The 21,939-nt window shown below is 41.2% G+C and overlaps 1 protein-coding gene across 1 annotated transcript in view; it reads right to left on the reverse strand.

Annotated features, from left to right (window-relative positions):
• Phlpp2 (PH domain and leucine rich repeat protein phosphatase 2) overlaps positions 1–21,939 on the reverse strand; it is a 74,171-nt gene that overhangs the window by 12,750 nt on the left and 39,482 nt on the right. Inside the window, exons 7-14 of the mRNA XM_051201577.1 lie at positions 21,742–21,888; positions 21,114–21,344; positions 20,001–20,203; positions 13,776–13,836; positions 9,641–9,736; positions 8,158–8,313; positions 4,682–4,882; positions 176–338 (exon numbers count right to left, since the gene is read on the reverse strand). Coding sequence (XP_051057534.1) covers positions 176–338; positions 4,682–4,882; positions 8,158–8,313; positions 9,641–9,736; positions 13,776–13,836; positions 20,001–20,203; positions 21,114–21,344; positions 21,742–21,888 — 1,258 coding nt within the window. The remainder of the gene's footprint in view (positions 1–175; positions 339–4,681; positions 4,883–8,157; positions 8,314–9,640; positions 9,737–13,775; positions 13,837–20,000; positions 20,204–21,113; positions 21,345–21,741; positions 21,889–21,939) is intronic.

Raw genomic sequence — 21,939 nt, forward strand, 5'->3', positions numbered from 1 at the left:
GGGCTATCCCAGAGCAGTTACAAAATTCAGTCTCTCCGTGAATCTTACTATAGAAAAGGGAAATGGGCTTGAGAGAAAGTTTCGAGAGGGAAGCAGTCTCATTCATTCTCCTTACTTCTTTCTTTCAAGGAAGACACTTCTCCAGTTAGGGTGCCAGGCTAGCTCATGCACGTACCTGGATCTGAGGCAGCTGCAATATCTCTGGGAAAATGCTGATGTTGTTGGCATGTGCGACAAGGGTATGCAGCCTTTTGCAGTTTGCTATGGTTGTGGGAATGGCTTTAAGTTTGTTCCCACTTAGGTTCAGTTCTTCCAATTGCTCCAATTTATTTAGTTTGCTGAGAAAAGAAATATCAAAACACCATGCTGCATCAGAAAGCAGTTGCTATACAAAGTGATGCTATTGTATAGCAGCCAGAGCATAAAGAGAACTTGGTTTACTGCAGGAAAGCCTGAGAAAGGAAATAATCAGACATCAACCAAGCCATGGTTCACTATCATGCACAAGCATGCTATCTGTCAGCATGAACTCTTACTAGCACTCAGCGTTTCAAGGCTGACACGGCCCTTGTGTTCCTCATAGATGTGGGCATGAACATTTTTGTCTGACTTACAGGGAGTTCCTGAAAAAGTATGACCTATTGTTGAGAGAGTAGTGCCAGTTCTTACTGAAGCACTAACTAGGACACAAAACTCTGTATTAAGAAGGTAAACTAAGATTCCTTTCAGTTTTAAACTTCCACAGGTACCAAGTGGTGCAACTCTCCACCACTAACCACCAAGTTCTTGAACACACAGCACCCTGCTTAGGACAAGACAAATATTTACAGCACTCTGATACTGAGCAAAGCTTTTTACATGTTAAGCAAAGTATCTTAAGCCTGACATCTCCATTAACAAATCCCTCTGATTTCTGTGGAAACAAGAAATGGGAAGAAAACTTGGAATACAACTCAGAATAACACTAGCAATCTGAAAGAATCACTATTGAATTCTCACTAACCTTTCTCCTACCAGACTTCTCAAAATAGGTTTTAAAGTATTTGTGCTTGCTTGCATGTCATTACATGGGTGCCAGGTACCCATGGAGGCCAGAAGAGGGCATTGGGTCTCCTGGATCTGGAGCTGTAGAAGGCTCCAGCTGTGTGCCCCCATGCACATGTTAGAAACCAAACCCCAATCCTCTACTCTCAACTACTACCATATCTACAGTCCTTCAAATGAATACTGTATATGAACTTTGCATCCTACCTTTCTAATAGGTCACAATTTCTACTGCTACAAAATTCATACTTTTCAAATACACCTCCCCACAATACACACCTATACACACAAAAGAAAACTCATACTTTTAATAAGTAAGCTTAGAAAAATATCATCTTTTGTATTATGATAATACATTTACACTCTAAGAAACTGGAAATAAAAACAAATAGAATATTTGTGTGTGCGAATGACTTTATGTGCATGTGCAGGTGTCTGTATGTACATTTGTGTGTGTACACAAATAGAAGCCAGAAGTCGACATTGGATATCTTTCTATTTGGGGTTGCCTGTTCATTTTGAGACAGGGTCTCCACTAAGCCTGAAGCTCACTGATTTGGCTGGACTAGCTGGCCTGCAAACCCCAAAGATCCTCCTGTCTCTACTTCCCCGGGGCTGGGATTACAGGTGTGTGCTACTACAGCTAGCTTTTCATGTAGTCCTGGGGATCTGAACTTAGGTCAAGTCTGTGCAGCAAGCATTTTACCATTGGACCATCTTACCAACTCCCCAAACTCTTTTAATCCAACTACTATAAATAATCACATAATGAATATTCTTTGACTTAATGCTAGATTCATTTAAAAGCATGAAACAGAATTTCAAAACCACAGGGTCAGGTGTGGTGACAAATGCCTATAAATGGTAGGCTAACACAGTATCATGAGTTTGAGCCCACTTGGACTCCATAGTGACACGTGTCTCTTTTAACTAAAAGTTATATAATTGTTTTCTAACTTATTTTTAAAGTTTATTCCATATGTGTTCCCAAAGCCAACCTTCCTTCTTTTCTACTACTCCCAGCCTAGGGTCTTTCTGACTTGAGAATATAAACACAATACCCACATCCCAAACCAGCTGTTTAGAGAATACACAACTATGCCTAGATTTTAAAACCAGGGCTGATGGGTCAGTGGATAAAGACACTGGTTGCCAAGCCTGACTATCTGAATTTGATCCCTGGGACCCACATGGTAGAAGGCAGAAACCGACTCCTACAAGATGGCCAGCAGGCCTAGAATAAGGAGCTGTGGAATGTGCAGGCTTAATTGAGATATACATTACCACCTGCCTATTCCTAAGGCTTGAGGAAATATTTGCAGAAAAGAGGGCAAAGAGAATGTAGGAGCCAGAGGTAGTGGGAACATCAATGAAACAGTATTTTCTAAAGAAAACATATGATTTCATAGCAATTATGACACTGGGTACAAGGCTTGCACAAGGCTTGTCAAACTAGACAAAACCCCAGTATTGAAAGGGAAAGGTGGCAGGTAATCCTACCACTAGCAAAGAAGCTACTGGCATTTGATAGCTGCTGGGAGAGAATCAATTTGCTTTCATGATGTGACCTATGGTAGATCACACCAGGGCAGGCTTCACTCCCTAAGACTAGATGGGCACTACAAACAGGACTCGATAAGGATAAAGAAAAAAAGAAAGGAAGGAAGGAAGGAAGGAAGGAAGGAAGGAAGGAAGGAAGGAAGGAAGGAAGGAAGGAAGGGAGCACAAAGATGGGTAGGAAGAGCTGGGAGAGTAGAGAGAGTAGCCATAGAAAGAGTTGGGGTATGTATGAATGTATTCAAGTGTTCAAGATACACTGTATTAAAGAATACAAACACCATTAAAGCCAGGCATAGTACCCCATGCCTTTAATCCCAGCACTTTGAAAGCAGAAGCAAGCAAATCTACGTGAGCTCAGGCCAGCCTGGTCTACATAGTGAGGTCCAGAATATCCAGGGCTATATATTTATTTACGCATACTATATTTTGGAGGACAATGGGGAAGGACAATGAATGATAACAAGTATAATGACAAATATTTAAGAAGGTGTCATAAAGAAATTCATTACTGAAATTCATAATCTGAAAAACTTAACAAAGAAGAAAATATTATTTTTTAAGTGATTTATTTATATTTTGTGTACACTGGTGTTTTGCCTGCATGTGTGTCTGTGCGAAGGTGTCAGATCCCCTGGAACTAGAGTTACAGATAGTGGTGAGCTGATAAGTGGGTTCTGGGAATTGAACCCAGGTCCTCCAAATAAAACAGCCAGTGTTCTTAACCACTGAGCCATCTCTCTAACCCCAGAAAATATTATACTTTCTAATAATAGAATTTTGGGGGTGGAAATGAGGAATAGGATCTTGTGTATACCAGGCTGGCTTCCAAATCTTTATGTAATTGAAAATGGCCTTAATATCTGATCCTTCTGCTGCCATCTCCCAAATGCTGGGATTATAGGTGTGTGCCACCATACCTATTTTATACAGTGCTGGGGATAGACCTCAGGACTTAAGCATGCTAGGCAAGAACTCTAGAAATAGTTACATCACCATGCCCAATTTTTTAAATAAATCAAATGTATTTTGAAAAATACCTACCTCTCCATGGACACTGTTTATATTTTAACTGGAGGAATTCTTTCTCATGTCATCTTACAAGTATAGATTGCTAACTACTATTCCTCTCTCTCCTCCAGGCCTAACTCCCATCCTCTGAAGCTCTGCATAGTACAACTAGCAATGTGGTATCTTTTTACTTTTAATTTTTAATTTTTTTTTTGTTTATGTGTCTTTGTGGGTGTGTGTAACATGTATGCAGGTACCCTCAGAAGCCAGAAGAGGGCATTGGATCCCTTGGAGCTGAAGTTACAAGTGTTTGTTAGCCATCATATGAGTGCTGGGAATTGAACTTGGGTTTTCTAAAAGAGTAGCAAGCACTCTTAACCACTAAGCCATTTTTCCAGTCCCCAAACTGGGATCTTTAATATCTTGCATTTGTCACACTGCATGGCAACTGCCTAAACCAGAAGTTCTCAGCCTGTGGGCCATGACCCCTTTGTCAAACCTCTATCTCCAAAAATATTTACATTATGATCCATGACAGTAGTAAAATTACAGTTATGAAGTAGCAACAAAAATAATGTATAGTTGGGGGTCACCACAACATGAGGAACTGTATTAAAGGGCTATAGCATTAGGAAGGTTGAGAACCACTGGCCAAGGTGCTTGTCTATTTCCCCAACCTGACTGAAGGTCTGAGAACAGAGGGAGTAAGTGTGCCACAGTATGTGGCATGTATTAGGCATTTTATATAAATATATACAATGAATAAACTATTAGACATATATTTTATAATACAGTGCTGATAAGAAGGAGATTTACATTTTATTTCATAACCCTATACTTTTCTGGGTGGGATATTCTCAGATTATTATTAAATAATTAGAGCTAAAACTTACACATTTTAACCACAATGTCTTTGGTTATTCATACTTAGCCAGGAACAAAAACTTATTATGACAGATATTCCTGCTGAGCTAGTGAAGTCATAGCACCAGAAGATCTGAAGCAGACAGCTATAAAGTAATATAGGATTCATGTTGTACTGTCAAATGATCACCCTGCACTCACTCACCTTGCAGGAAAGGTCTGTAGCTGGTTGTTTGCGAGGTGCAGGATTCGCAGGTGTGGGTGCCCAACCAAGACAGGTATGCACTGGTCTGTCAGGAGGTTATTGGTCAGGTACAGTAGCTGCAGCACACTCAGACTCTCCTCTCCAGCACATGCAGAAGGCAAAGACTCCAGACTATTTGCAGATGCATTCAAGTATCTGAGACTGACAGAACATAAAGAGAACATCATTCCCTTTGAGTCTGTTACCTTCTTTTTGATATTGTTGTTTTTGTTTTTTCAAGACAGAGTTTCTCTGTATTGCTTTGGGGCCTGTCCTGGAACTGTATCTGTAGACCAGGTTGGCCTCGAATTCAGAGATCCGCCTGCCTCTGCCTCCCAAGTGCTGGGATTAAAGGTGTGAGCCACCAACGCCCAGCCAAGTCTGTTACCTTCTTAAATAAAAACCATCATGCCCCTGCAACAGGGAATACTGCTATCAAGCTCCCAAGTCAAGAATAATTTCCTCCAGGAAGTTTTCTCTACATCTATGCAACTCAAAGACAGGTGGCAAGAGGCATGGTTATTTTTTCTACCATTCTATAAAGGCTGCATGAAAACCACCTATTCCCATTGCAAGGACACTATCGAATGCCACCTTAATGTATGCCTAAACTAAAAAGATAACCTTAAAACATTTTATCTCTTTGTAACAAATCATTATTTAGCTAATCCCATAATACTCTGATATCTACACAAAGTAATTACATTTCTGTACATATATTATAGACACTATAATGAAAATCTTGGGTTCTTATCCAATTATTTCCATAGTATACAGTTCTAGAAATAGAATTTATGGGATCAAAGGATACAAGTTCTTTATAATAACTTTTAAACATATACTGCCTATTTGCGGTCCAAAAAAGTTAGATCAAACAGCAGTTGGGTTGTTTCTTGGCATTTTGGCTTAAATCAAGTCCAAATTTCACTCATTCAAGAAGAATGAAATGAATACATTTATCTACACTATCATAATTCAATCTCATCTTTTATCAATCTAACAAGTAAACCATGGTATAATTTTAATCATCTGTCAAATGTTTATATAGGTAGCATATGCTCAATGAAGGGAAGTGTGTGTGTGTTCGCGTAGGCATGAGGACAATCTTGAGAATCATCTTCAAGAATGCCACCCATGGGATGATGACATGGCTCAGATGGTATAGGTTCTTTCTACCAACCCTAACAACCTGAGTTTGATCCTTAGAACCCACAAGGTAGAACCTCAGACTCCACAATGTTGTCCTCTGACCTTCACATGTATACTATAATGCATGCATAAACATACCTGTATATATATAAACACACAAAATAAATATAATTTTAAAAATGCTGTCTACTTCCTCTGAGACAGAATATCTCATTGGCCAGAGCTTACCAATTAGGCTAGACTGGTTGGCCAGCAAGCCCCAGGGCTCCATAAGTCTCTACCATCTCTGTGCCAGAATAAAAAGCACACCCACTGCCATTCCCTACGATTTTAGGGGAGTCCTGGGTAACTGAACTCAGATCTTTATGTCTGTAAGGCAAGCACTTTATCAACTGAGCTCTCCCCGACTCTGAACTTGTTTGTTCTTAAAATACATGCTACTTGGTCAGCATCCCTAATGAGCTTTTAAGCTTGAGGAGGATTATGTATGTCAGGTGACAGCACTGCATTAAGTAGATAGTTTCTTTGTTTAGGTTTGGTTTTCTGAAAAAGGGTTTCCAGGAACTGCCCCTGCCTCTCTGCACCTCTGCCTCCTACATGCTGGGATTAAAGGCATGCACCACCACTGCCTGGCAGTAAATGGCTTCTTAATTATATACAGTAAACTTGTTAATTAACTCCAACACTTCACAGAAACTTGCCCAAAAGAAAATGTCCCTCACATTGTTTCATTTTTTTTTTCCTGCTGTTGATGTTTTTTTCTGTCTAACAATTTGATTTTGAGGACTATCCAGCTAAGAGTATTACAGATTAAGAGATGCATAAACTGGAAAACAGAAAACAAGAAACCTGTGGGAATGTTTCCTGAAACCCTATGTCAAATCACTGCTGCTTACCTGTTTCTCTGTCTCTTAACTCCCTTCCTCATAATGTAAAAAACTACCATTAAAACCCAACTTTATTGCCTAGGAGGATGGCTAAATAGTACAGCATTTACTTAATATGCACAATACTCCAAATTTAATCCTATCACCACACACGCACACACACACACACACACACACACACACACACACACACACACACACAAATATACTTTTCCTCTAAAGATGACATTTAGGTAAACTGAACTATAAGTTTTAAAACAGAAAGACATACCATCTATGTACTAATTTATAAGATGGCAAATAATACCTTGTAGAAGGAAATTATCTTTAAATGCATGGTTTTCAAAACAGGTAATAAATATTCTAGAAATCAAGAAAATACAACTCAAAGATTACCTGACAAAGCTAGAATAAAACTGACTTTAGTAGTATGTCCTTTCTTCCTCAATGCAAAAGCTGTAATTTATCAAAGGCTCCTTCTAAATGCTATTTCTTCCTGAACACAGTGAAAACCCTGAGAAGCCCTAACCTGCTAGAATTGATTTACCACATAAAATAATTAGTATTTGACTGTTAATTCAACTTTCAACTTTACTTTTTTTTTTTTTTTTTTACTATGAAACTATATTTTCTTTTTTTAATTTTTTTTTCAACAATCTTGCTGGACAGTGGTGGCGCACACCTTTAATTCTAGCACCTGGGAGGCAGAGGCAGGTGGATCTCTGTGAGTTTGAGTTCAGCCTGGTCTACAAGAGCTAGCTCCAGGACAGACTCCAAAGCTACACGGAGAAACCCTATCCTAAAAACCAAAACAAAACAATCTTATATTACATACCAATCCCAGTTCCTGCTTCCTCCCACCCTCCCATTGCCCCCACCATCTGCCCACCCCACCTCAGCCCCCATCCACTCCTCGAAGAAGATGAGGCCTCCCAAAGGGGAAACATCAAAGTCTGTCACATCATTTGGAGCAAGACCACAACCATCCTCCCTGTGTCTAGGCTGACCAAGATATCCCTCCATAAGGAATGAGCTCCAAAAAGCTAGTTCATGCATTAGGGATAATTATTGGTTCCACTGCCAGTGACCCCGCAACTGTCACCCACATTCAGGGGTCCTGGTTCTGTCCTATGCTGGTTCCCCAGCTGTCAGTCTGGAGCCAGTGAGCTCCCACTTGCTCGGGTCAGATCTTTCTGTGGGTTTCCCCAGCATGATCTTGACCCCTTTGCCCTTATTATCAATGGACTCCAGGAGCTCAATTTTCTATCATAAAAAAATTACAACTAAGTCTCTGCCCACAGCTGGAGTATCAAGAAAACCATAGATCCAGAAGTCAGTCACTCCAAGGACAAGTTGGTACAGCTTGTGGAGGCAAGGACTGTGTTTCCCTGAGGTGCTCACTTTAAGGCCTTGGAGAAGAGAGTGTCTGGCAGCCTGGAGAGAGTGTTGTGCTGGACATCCAGCACCTCAAGCGGGATGTGTTCCACCAGTGCTGGGAGAGCACAGACATGGTTGTGTCCCACCATCAGTTTCCGAAGACTCAGGCTACTCAGAATTCTAAGCAGAAACAACAGAAGAAAACAAAGGCTTACTTAAATTTAATTAAAATCGGTCAACTAACAGAAACCTATATTTAGAATACACAACCACCATCAAACCAAATGACTGAGCCAAGAAAGCTGTCACAAAAATCATCCAGCACCCAGGAGTCATAGATGAGATCTTGAGGACAAGTAGCACAGAGAGACTAAACTAGCCATTCTCAAATGACCCTTACACAGGGGTCACTAAAACTACAGGAAAACACAGACATTTACATTATACAATTCATAACAGTAGCAAAATTATAGTTATGAAGCAGCAACGAAAATAATTTTACGGTTGGAGGTCACTACAACATGAGGAACTGTATTAAGGGGCCCCAGCATTAGGAAGGTTGAGTTGAGAATCAGTGGCTCAGCAGTTTCTAGAACAAAAACATTTTGGCTTAAATCTAGACAAAAATGAAGTCTATACAGCATTTATCAATACTAATAAACTTAATATGTTTAATTAATATAATTCCAAGATGAAATTTTTATTATAATAAAAATGATTAAATGTATAAAATGGCCATTTAGCCATGAAATCCAAAGAGTTGGTGACTTGGCATGTTAGTGATCTGCCAAGATCTCACTGAAATGTTATCATCTAGATGTGAAAATTGTACTTCTGAGGCTTGGTGCAGACCTACTGTGCTACAAAGTTTCTAGTTTAATTTTAATGGCTCCACAAGCATACATTTTACACTGAAGTACTTTGAAATATATAGTATAATATCCTTACCCTAACCCTCAAGCATCACTCCCTCCTTTCTCAAGTTAGATAAATCTCACCATCTGGTAAGGGTCAATTCAAATACCATCTTACCACAAAGCACTTTCCAGTTCTTCTGAATCTCTAAAACAATTTAAGTGTCATGATAAAGACCGAACCTCCAGAACAAGACTTCTGGTGAAGTGCTACCTCATACAGGTTACCTAATCTTATTCCTAGTTTCCTCATTCCTAAAGTGAGGCTGATAGCACCTACATAAAAAGGTTTAAAGAATTAGGTAAGACCATAAAGCTGAGGTTCTTAGGAGATTTCCAGTTCATAAGTCACCCTATGAAACCATGCCAGAAACTTTCAGCACAGGTTAGCAGCTATGTGTGTGTATGTCATACAGTTTTACTAAGCTTCATATGGGACACGACAATGCATCAGTCATCACTATAATCCCTTATAGTACAGTATGTTGCCTCCTATTCAGCAGGTTCTCAATAATCACCAGCAAATGAAAGGTAACCCAAATTGAGAAAAATACTTAAATACATATATCATATATGCATTTGCATACACATACCTTGTGGGAACTTCTGTGAGAAGATTGTAGCTCACGTCTAGTATTTCTAGCTTTTTTGCTTCACAGGCCCAGTCAGGGACACACTCTAGCAGGTTTCTGTCAGGAGTAAGAATCATCATGTAAGGTAAAAAGTTACTGTGGCTTGGATACTAAGTGTTCCCCTCTAAAGACATATTATTGTTCTAGTAGCCTGTGGTGCTATTATAAATTGGTAGTTGGGACTGGAGAGATGGCTCAGTGGTTAAGAGCACTGGTTGCTCTTCTAGAGGACCAGGGTTCAATTCCCAGAATCCATATGATACCTCACAACCATATGTAACTCAGTCCAATGGAATCTGATACCCTCTTCTGTCTTCCAAAGTTACCAGGCATACATGTGGTATATAGACATACACGCAGGGAAAACATCCACACACAGAAAATAAAAATATTTTTAAAAAATCATTATTTTTTTTAACTAGTTGGTGGAACTTGATGTTTCATACTGTAATCTTAGCACTTGGGAGGCTGAGGCAAGCATGAGAAGCATAAGTTCAAGGCCAACCTGGGTTAAATATGGAAACTGTCTTTAAAAACAAACAGGAGAAAGAAGATAAAAAAGAGGAAATATGGAAGGGAAGGAAGGAGTAAGAGCTCAAAGGAGAGGTGGCCTTTCCCTCTCTGCTTCTCAGCTGTCATGAGGTAAGCCATTATGAGCTGCCACCATAATACCATACCTCACCATGGGCCCAAGGGTCTGAAGCTGCAAGCCAAAAATAAACTTTTCTTCTTTTAAATTACTTATTTCAGGTATTGTGTCACAGTTATGGAAATGTAAATGTAAATAACAGACAAATGGAATTCATCTCACTAGACTCCTATTTGTGTATTAAGTCACCTTAGGGCAGGGACAGTATTTCCAAGGAATTCTCTGGGATACTGCCAAAAATAAAGCCAGTACTCAGTAAACACTGTTAAAGTAGAAGAGTGGAGAGAGGGAAGTACTCAAAAATGTACAGCAATATGTATCAACAGTATTATAACACATGTTCAGAGAAGGCTTTAAATAGAAGCCGCAGGACATAGTGAGGCAGGATGAAGAGAGATTTGGAGGAAGTTGCACCAAAGATGATCAGGAATCCATGGGAAATGACAGACAGGAAAGAAGCCTAAGAAAAAAATGAGACTAAGAACGTAGATACAAAAGGCAATCAGTAGCAAGGCAAGGTTTCTCCTCCTCTTTTTTTTTTTTTTTTTTTTTTTTTGTTTTTTTTTTTTTTTTTTTGGTTTTTTGAGACAGAGTTTCTCTGTAGCTTTGGAGGCTGTCCTGGAACTTGTTTTGTAGACCAGGCTGACCTTGAACTCACAAAGATCCACCCGCCTGTGCCTCCTGAGTGCTGGGATTAAAGGTGTGTGCCACTACTGTCCAGCTCAAGGCAAAGTTTCAAGCCATTGGAAACATGAAATTGAAATATTTAATACAGATCCTCATCAAAAGACTTCTGTCAGAAGTGAGCTACCTTTTCTAGGTCGCAAGGTGTCTGTCAATTATGTGGCAGAATGCAGTGAGAACTATGTAAAAGAGATGCAGACATTCGCTGACAGCTTAGTGAAGAAAACACTATCTGAAGTAGGCCAAGGCAAGTTTGCTAAGAAACATGACATCTGGGTTAGATGCTGAAAAATGATATGCTGCAACCTTACATGACGAAGATACTCTAAGCAAGGATGCTGACCTGAGTCAGATCATGGAGATAAGGCGAGAAGGAGAGTGATGGATGATGGGGATGCCAAGCAGCTTGGTAATTCTGGAGCACTCAGGGATGGGAGGCAGAAAGGAAGTTAGGTTGGAACTGCTCTAAACAATGTCTAGAAGGTTCTTACTTGATCTTACATGTACAGGGGCTGCCTTAAGGGTTTACAGGCAAAGTACAGATGATGTCAGTTATGTGCTTTAAATAGATTACTGGTTATGAAGCCCAGTTAGGATGATTTTGCTGATAAAAGGAAAAATAATCAGGATTCCAGGCAGGAACTGATAGTCTTGGGAAAGGATTAGGGTTAGGAAGGAGAGCAGAATAAAGAATGAAAGCTACTTTCAGGATTCTCGCATGGATGACCAGGGATATGACTGTGCTAGTATGAACAAAGGAGACAAGACCACTGCAGTGGCAGATGAGTTTAATTTTGCACAGGTTTGAGGAACAGCAAGATTAGCTAGTAAAGAAGCAAGCACATGGGCCTGTCAGTCTAGACACCTAGTAGATACCAACCCTTAGGGGTGACTAAAATCACTGGAATCAATGAGACTGCATCCGAACAGGGCACTGTGTCAAATCAGAACTTGAAAGGTTACAAGATATCTGTTCAACTATGTTCATAGCAGCACTATTTGTAATAGCAAGAACCTGGAAGCAACCTAGATGCCCCTCAATTGAAGAATGGATAAAGAAGGTGTGGCACATCTACACAATGGAATACTACTCTGCAGAAAAAAAAATAATGGTATCTTGAAATTCGCAGGCAAGTGGATGGCACTTGAAGAAACCATCTTGAATGAAGTAACCCAGTCACAAAAAGAGGAACATGGTATGTACTCACTCATATATGGATTTTAGACCTAGAGCAAAGGATTGCCAGCCTACAATTCACACCACCAGAAGAACTAGGATACAAGGTGTATTCTAAGAGATTCATATAAAGTCCCTCACAGAACCGGGAAGGGACAAGTCCCCCAGAGCACATGGGAAATGGGGGGGGGGCAGTGAATGGAGAGAGAAGTAGGAGAAAGTGAGGGGGAGGAAAGGAAAACATGTGCAACTAGGAAGATTGAGTCCGGGTAGGAATAGAAGAAAGGAAAGACACACACACACACACACACACACACACACACACACACACAGAGAGAGAGAGAGAGAGAGAGAGAGAGAGAGAGAGAGAGAGCATAAAAGAGGGAGCCAATATTGGTTTGAAGAGAAAACTGAACCCAAAGAAAGGTCTAGAGAACTATAAGACGGCTGCCAACTAACAATTTGAGCTTCCGTGGAAAGGCTACCATAAATGCCCTTCCCGGATAGTGAGATCAACAACTAATTTATCCATGGAGCCCTCATCTAATACCTGTTGGAAACAGAAGCAAACACCCATACATAAATACTGAGTCGAACTAGAAACCAGATGCAGATGGAGAGGACAAGACCAGGCTGCAGAAACACATAGAGACAGCTGACCTGAACAAGGAGGAGCTAACGGGCCCCCAGATTGATAGCTGGGAAGCCAGCATGGGGCTGACTCAGGCCCCCCTGAATATGGGTCTCAGCCAGAAGGACTGAGCAGTCTAAGGGACCTCAGACAGTGGAGCCAGGATGTATCCCTGGTGCACAAAAAGACCTTGTGAACACATCCCCCATGGAGGGATAACTGCCTTAATCCAGAGACAGGAGAGAAGCCCTAGTCCCTACTTCAAATGACCTGTCAGATTTACATGACCCCACCTGGATGGCATTGCCCTACATATGGAATTGGGGTAGGGGGGTGGGAGGGGAGGGTGGTTAGAGTGCATGTGAGAGGGCAGAGAGAGTAAAAGGGAGGGAGGGAGGGAGGGAGAGAAGGAGAGAGGGAGGGAGAGAGGGAGGTAGGGAAAGGGAACTGGGATCGACATGTAAAATAATAAATTAAATTAAAAAAAAAAAAAAGAACTTGAGGGGGTAACTGACTTGAAAGGCTGCCAGAAGAAAACACCAAAGAAGCAGTAAGACTAATGTGGCATGAAAAAGAGACTCTATTGGCCAATTTGAAAGATGTTTAAAGAAGTGTAAAGATAGGTAAAGAGAGTGTCAATAGAGAAAAAGTGAGTTGGAGAAGGCCTAAAGTGAGCTGGCTACTGGGATAAGGAAACAGAAAGCAAGGAATTGGAGTTCATGAAAAATAATGGTGCTCACAATACAAATAATTCATGAGAAATTTAGACAAAAAGGTAAAAAGGTAAAGGGAGCGGTCACACATAGCATTAGGGCTGTGACATTAAGGAACAAGTTGTTTATTTAGACAGAGTAGAACTAAGTCCCCTTCCTCTCCCAGAGGTTCCTTCCTTTAGCTACACAATACTTGTCCCCCATCAAGGCAAGGCAAGTACCACCCTTATGGACACACTCACCGGGAGAGTTCCAAAGATGTAAGCAGGCTGGGCACCGGGTAGACATTCACTGCTGTCAGTCCTATGGGAAAACAGACACCATGTTAACAATGGCTTCTGAAGAAGAAGACAGCAAGAACTACTGGAAAGGGCTGGAGAGATGGCTCAGTGGTTAAGAGCACCTATTGCTCTTCCTGGTCCCCCAAGTTCAGGTTCCAACACTACAGTGGGCAGTTCACAACAGCCTGTTCCTCCAGCTTCCAGGGGATCATATCCTGCTGGCTTCCATGGGTACCTGCACATTTCTACACATACATACACATCATTAAAAAAATAAAAAATAAAATAAAAATAAAAAAGAAAGAAAGAAAAGAAAAAAAATAACACTGGTAAAAAAAAAAAAAAAAAGCAAAAGTAGCTTTGTGGAGATGACTAAAGATAAAAACTACTGGCAGATCACTGTGACTACCGTTTGACCCCAACCTGTCTTTAAAAACACACACAACTACTAACTTTGGGGTCCTGTGCATTTGCCACTAATGTTAACAGTACCACCTAGTTTATAACTTGAAAAATACATACACTTAAAAAAATCTTTTTATTATGTGTATGTATGTTGGTATGAGCACACAAGGGCCCTCAGAGGGCAGAGGTTTTGGGTCCCCCTTGAAGCCAGAGTTAATAGGCAACTGAGAGATGCCTCATATGAGTGCTAGGAACCTAACTCAGGTCCTCTGCAAGAACACTTCAAGCTCTTAGCCACTGGGCAATCTCTTCTGCACCAATATGTGGACTTAAAGATGAAAAAAATCTCACCTTTAATTGAAGGATAACGCAGATACAGAAACAATCTTAAGCGTATAAATCAGCGAAATGGAACACATTATTAGAACCAACACTCAGATCATCGAACATGGCATTACTAACTCCCAGAGCACTTCTTTACCTCCTCGTCTAGCCACCACCATTTCAAAGGTGCCATTTGTTATCCCGGCTCCAAATACCATAGACAATGCTTGCCATTTATAAAACCAGAACTTTTCTCCACACTCCACCCCCACAGGAGCCTGTCGGTAGCCCACATGGCTGTGAACTCATAATCTGTTTGCCTTACCTACCCAAGCACTGGGATAAGAGGGTGCAAGATGGCTGGGGATGCAACGCAGTTGGTCAAGTGCTTACTTAGCACGCAGGAGGCCCTGGGCTCTAACCCCAAGCACTGCACAAACGAAGCATGATGATGCACATTTGTAATCCCAGGCACACATATACTTTCCTATATTTTGTTTCATTTGTGGACAAGATCTTATGTAGCCCAGGCTGGCCTTAAACTCACTATGTACCTGAGGCTGGACCTTGAACTCCTGGTCTTCTCTCTCCCTCCTGTATATGCTTTGGTCTGAGTTCATTTATTCCACATTATGCTTGTGGCATTTGTTCATACTGTTGCATGTGGTTATATCTTTTTAATGTTCTTTTTTTGTGAATATGAAACAGACCAGTGCCTCCCTAGGGCACTGAACAGATGTGAAACTTTGTTAAAGTGTTGTGAAATCTGGCAAAAAATCACTACTAGTGTTGATGATGTTATTTAAGTTCCTAGTGTAAGCACTGCTCTGCTGTTCATCTTCCTGTAAACAGGCAGAGATGCTGGGAGATAAGGCAATTTGGTGTCTTAGCTGACAGATGCTAGACTCTCCCTTGCTGTCCCTAACTGTGTGGAGTAAAATGATTATCAGCCAGCCAAATGACCTTAGGCCAGCACCAACCTTTATGAACACACCACAGAAGCCTTAAAAAAAAGTCCATGACAACTATACTGTTATCTGCTGTACCTCCTGAAGGAGGTCATGAGAGGACAGCCCCAAGCCAGGGCTATTTCAAACAGTTTACATGGGCCTTTTTACTATGCCAAGCCTTGATGAATGCTAGATAACTGCAACCATTTCTATCTAGGCCAGAAAGGAACAGTTAACCCTCGTGGTCTAGCTGACGGATCACTGAGACTGGTATAAATACAAACCTTCTTTTTCATGACAAGCTTGCTGCGATTGGTATAAACAACCTTTTCTGACAATAAGCAAGCTGTCTGCTCACTTGATGAGTCAGCTTGGAGCCACACCATTTAGCCCTAATAAAAGACTCCTCTCAAGTTATCTTTTCTTGCCTTCTTTACCAGGAGAGGCTGGTTACACAGACAGCAGCAGCAGAGACAGTAGAGCCTCAGTGGCGGCTGACGCAGCATGACCACAACTGTAGAGCATGCTAAGCTGCACAAGTGGCAAAGCTATGGCTTCTGGAGAGCTGAAAAAGGTAAGGAGAGCAACAAGCCAGGCAGCCAGCAGCAGCAGTAACAAAAGGGCATCAGCAGCTGTTTCCTGTGACACTGACCAACAAGAGGAAGCTGAATAGTCCTGAGGGGAGCAGCCAGGCCAGGGACAAGAGTGCCATTGGAAGTAGAGAAGGCACAAGAGCATAGAGATGTGATTGGAGAACAGAGGCTATAAAGAAGGAAAAGAAAGCAACTGTAGGCCCTAGTTGCTAGAAGAATACCAGAAAGTTGTCAAGTCTTCAGACACCTCAGGTCTAGGAGCTGTCACAGTGGCTGCTACCAAGGGAAGAGGACTATTGATAATTAGACCTGTCTAGAAGCTACAATGCCAGCTGCTGCTACAGGCTGAGGAACCCTGACTTCCCACGCAACACTTTGCTTGTAGGGCTAAGGGTCCTACTACCAAGCCTATGTGAGAGTTGTAACACTAGAGGCAGCCACTAAGCCTGGCTACCCCACTCACTGCCATGCCAAGGGAACAAAAGTTATAGGGCAGCACTTGAAGAGAGCTTCTCCTTGTCTATACATGGTTTCTATGTGGTAGAACATAAGGACCCTGCCAGCTGACTGGTGGCAAATACATCTTGACTACCCAGCATAGGACTGCTAGGCATTTAAAGCTTCGCCAATTTTGAGTGACTATGAATATCATTCATATATATATGTATGTGTGTGTGTGTGTGTGTGTGTGTGTGTGTGTGTGTGTGTGTGTGTGTGTGTGAACTAATCTAAGCACAGAGAGTGAATGTAAGCCATGAGGAACCTTGGGTATAACAAACATGGTTAGCTCTAGTAGCTGCACTGAACATTTCCAAGGAGGTTGTTCTGATTAGCTGCCATAGCATCAATATACAGTGCCAGTCAACACTCAATATATTTGGTTGCTGTTATTGTTGTTTTAGGCTCTCCTAAACTAGAATTTGACTTTTTTGTCCTAGAATGCTTGACCTTCCTGCCTTGCTCCCAAGTACTGGGAAGATTACAGGTATGAGCCACAGCACTCAGTTTTTACTCAACAGGTTTTTTCTTATTATTATTACACATACTTATCTTTGCATGCATGCATGCATGTTTGTATCTGTATGTGGGTGCCATGTGGAGGCCAGAGGACAACTTGTGGGAGCTGGATCTTTTTTTCCTCCCTGCAGGTCCAAGGGATAAAACTCAGGTCATCAGGCTTGGTTATGTTAAGCTCATTTACTCTGCTCAACAATAGGACCTTCTGACTCAAAAAAAATTATGACAGGATTGAAGCTTCTATAACATGATAAAAGACAACAGAACTGAAGTCACTAAATGTCCTTTATGCTAATAACATATTCAGACACAGAAAATCAAAGAAAAAGAAAATGAGCAGTTTTCCATCATCACCACCTAGCTCTTAACACACTGACATCTGCCTCACATGCTTTCCTTTAACACCAAGAGGTAAACATCACCCTGAATGGTTATCATCTGTGGTACAATTTTAATCTAGAAAGTGCTGTTTTCTATGTTTAAGCTTTGGTATAACTTACACAGTACACTCTGACCATGCAGTTTTGCTTTCTTAGTCAAAAGCTGTTTCCAAAACTTATTTGCACCGATACGCAAAGCTTTAGTCCATTATTTCCACTACCGTACAATATCTACTGTGTAAATACATCACTACTGATTTACCCATTTTCCTATAACACAGCACTGTGACAGTCATTCTGTGCAGAAGTAGCCCTGGGATAAATGCCAGCAGGGAGCTGCCGTCCATATAGCTCAGCCACTTCTTTGACATGGTCACCTTCCTCTGAAGTGGTTTCATAGTCAACATCTTATTGGCTGTGGTTGAGGACTCCAGAAGATACTGTGTCCAGTCTCTGCTTACATGCAGCATTTTCCCCTTCAAATCTGATGACTATAAAGTATTATTTAAACCTTCATTTCTGGCACTTAGTGAAACAGATCATTTTTCTTTCCCTTCCCTTCCTTAAGCATAGAAACTGCAAAGCATACCTACAATCCCAGTACTTGGGAGGTTAAATATGAGGCCAGCTTGGATGATACAGTGAAACTGTCTTAAAACACCAAAAGCCAAAATAAAATACATAAAAAGCCTAACTGGTGAAGAACTCTCCATAAGAATGGCCTCAACAACACAAGACTGCCACAAACAGACAGAACAGGGGTCTCTACAAACACACGGCCTTTACATTGAAAACCATTCCCAAAGGCATCTCTATTTGCAGAAGTCAAGCTAAGCTCTGCCCTAAGTCACTCCATTTTGTATGAACAGTGTTTTTCAGGCTGTGCACAAGCAGTATTTGACTCCATTTTGAGGGAGAAGAATGCATACAGCTCCTGGGTGACCCAGATGTCAGACACGACCCATCCAGCACAGACTGATACATCACCTATTCCTGGGGTCCAAAAGGGAGCCACTCTGTAAGTTTACAGGGGTTAAGTGAGATTTTAGGGGCACATGGACATATTAAAATCATGTCAGGGAAACCAGGCCCAAGAACTTACTGCACATGCCAGGCCAAGGAAAGGTTATAACTCCCTTACCACACCAACTTACCATCTGATACCTGTCGGGAAGGGGGGGGGGAACTTAGGCCTCTCCACTATTCCCTGAGCCTCAGTTCAGCTCAATCCCTTGCTTCTGATGCAGTCTACAACTACATGTTCAGTCCACCTGTTTGCTTGTTTGTACCTGAACCTGCCTGACATACTGTTTTCTGTTCTTAATCTCTTCCCATTTCTCAGACCATGGGTCCATTCAACCTTACACCTTGCAGCTCAACTCTGCAGCTTTGTGGTCAAGTCTAATTACAGCAGCCCTCTTCTGACACTCCTCTGGTTCACTGTCTTACCAATAATAACTCTATGCCAGCTTCTGAAACTGCATGAACTCCACTGCAGCCTCTTTAACTCATACTCATCCTACAAACCACACATTTGTACATAGACACATAGATATACTTAATGTCTATTCTCTGACATGAAGGCAGGTTATATGGCAGATTTCTGTTACAGAAACCACTAAACCTTGTGATTTGCTGTAACTATGTCAATTGTCACACTATGTGGAAAGCATAAGCATGTCTGTGCCTGGCATTTGTGCTCACTACACTACTGAAACAAGGTCTTCTCACACTTCAACCAAAGCAGCGTGTGCTTCTCCAAAAGGGATTGGGAAACTTTTTCTTAAAAGGCTAAAAGAACGGGCTGAAGAGACGGTTCAGCAGGTAAGAGCACTGGCTGTTCTTCCAGAGGACCAGGGTTCAATTCCCAGCACCCACATGGCAGCTCACAACTGTTTGTAACTCCAGTTCTAGGCAATCTGACACCCTCATACAAAAAAAAAAAAAAAAAGGTTTGTGGATTATAACAGTATCTTACTAGTAAGAAAAGAGTGATAAATAAACCAAATGTAAACCTATGAGTGTATACTCACAAAACTTGATTTATGAATATAAACATTTGAATTTCATATAGTTTTTATGTCGCAAATACTATTATTGTAATTTTAACTCAACTTTTAAAAAATATAAAAATCATTCTTTATAGACTATGCAAAAAAATAAGAGTAGGACAGATTTAGCCCCTGGGCTGTAAGGATACCAATGCCTACTTCATAACAAATGCTCTGGTTTGAACACACTGATCCACCTACCCAACCCCTATGATTCTGCAAAATGTTTCTTACTGTGCTCACACAATGAGCTTCAGTACCCTGCCATGTATGCGTGCGTGTGTGTGTATAAACACATACATATATCCCCATTGCTTCAGGGGTAATGGCTAAGGTAAAAGAAGGGCACGAGACGCCGCAGCTCCATCCTGTAGAGTGGCTGAGAGGGACCACTGATGCCATCTTCTGAGAAGACTCAGACTAGAGATGAAAGAGCAAAAAACAGGAGGCTGGATAGAGAACTCACTGTTCCAATTGGCGTAGAGGGTTCGAAGGGAGAAGCCACTGAGTGTCAGCTCCCTCAGCTGGTTCCGCTCACAATGCAGCTGTTCCAAGCTACATAAGGAGCTAAGATCCAAATCAGTCAATTGATTGTCCCGCAAATCCATGTGAGTGATGTGTTTATTTCCCTCCAGATTGTCAATAATCACGGTTTTCAAGTGGTTCATCCTTAATATTCAGAAACAGAAAAATAATTTCTATTATGCACACAGAAGCATAGGAGGCATGACATGACCCTTTCCTCTCTTTACTGAACTTGAGAATTTCACTACTTGCTTCATTTTTCTAAGTCTTACAGAAAACAACCACAGTTGGTTTCTAGGAAAAGAACCCAAGATCCAGCTAAGTTAGAATCAGGAAATACATACGCAAATTAGACAGAGACGGAAAAACGGAAATATCCATGAGTAGATAAACATTTACATCCTAGTACCCAGTAAGGTCGGGTGGGAAAGGGAAGGACAAGGAGATGGGCATGCTTTGGAGTGAGTGAGAAGCTAAGTGGCAGGAAGAGCTTTCCTTTCCCTGTAGCTGTGCCTCCTTCTCTAGAGTGCTAAGACTCACATGGCACTAGAGGGAGTAAAATAATCTGAACATACACGTCATGATTTAAATGCAAGCTTCGCTAAATGTTTCCTACCCCTACATGACTTCAATACATCAGCCTGTTCTCCTTCTCCTATATGCTACTAACCCCCTGTCTGTGTCTTTACAGGGCTCACTATCAGCTTCCTGAAATGACAGAAGACAGTAGGTATCATTTACCACATTCCGTTAAGAAAAGAGACTACTGAACTCCAGTCTGGATAAAGGTTCAAAGAAAAGGAAGATCTCGTAAAATGCTACTTAAGAGTAAGTCAGACAATCCTTAGCAATTTAAGTCTTTGTCACTGAAACCCACCAGATCTGTATTCTCTCTGCTACTGAGTAAATCATGAAGTTTTACTACATATCTAAAAACATCTATGTTTACACTGTTCTAAGTTCCTAATGTTTTAAAGAAGTCTTTATGAGGAGAAGGCATCAAGGTCCATCACAGCAAGGCTAATAAGAAAGTTCTCATATAAAGAGGCCTTACCTTAGATCCACATGCTTAACATGGCTCATCCTGGTCAGCACCCCTAAATTCAGGACTTCCAAACGGTTTCCTGCCATAACCACTTTATCTAACATGGTGAGTTTCTCCAAAACCTCAGGGATTTGACTAAAATTGTTGAAGGAAATTCCCAGAGAAGAAAGCTGCTGTAGGTTTCCCAATTCATCTGGCAGAGTGGTGAGAACATTGCCATCAAGGCAAAGGGTTTGAAGACTGTGGAAAATAAACAAGCCTGCTTTATGGAACAGTTCACACAGACAGACGGCCAACAAAAGAGGTTGTAATTTATTATTAAGGCATGCCACTAGTTATTAACAATCCAAGTATGGCAATACTCTCCAACTCTCGCCCCATGGGGCTTTAACAGGAGCTTAGGCAAAACTTCTAAGAATGGGCATTGAGACACCCAAGAGCCAGAGCCACTGTTGCTGAAATGGAGTGAACAGGTCACTGTGTGGCAGCATAGTCACCTCTGGCATCAAGAGCCACTATTGAATAGAATCCTGGTAAGGATGTGATTTTTCTCACTGTGAAAGTTCAAACCTGCATTCTATGACCAGAGATGGTCCCCTGAAAAAGAAAGGAGACTCGAGGAAAAATCAACACTTACTTTAGCAGATTGCCAATCTGACTTGGCAAATCATGAAATCCATTACAAGAAAGGTTGAGTTCGGTCAGGGTAGAAATCTCACACAGCAACACAGGAAACAGTCCAAGCTTATTATGGGACAAGTTGAGGCCCTTCAGTTGAGAAAATCTAAAGAACAAAGGCACAAATACAGACTATATTTCCACAAACCCATTGTGA

The sequence above is a fragment of the Phodopus roborovskii genome, unplaced genomic scaffold (assembly GCF_943737965.1).
Source record: "Phodopus roborovskii unplaced genomic scaffold, PHOROB, whole genome shotgun sequence".
Taxonomy (NCBI): Eukaryota; Metazoa; Chordata; class Mammalia; order Rodentia; family Cricetidae; genus Phodopus; species Phodopus roborovskii.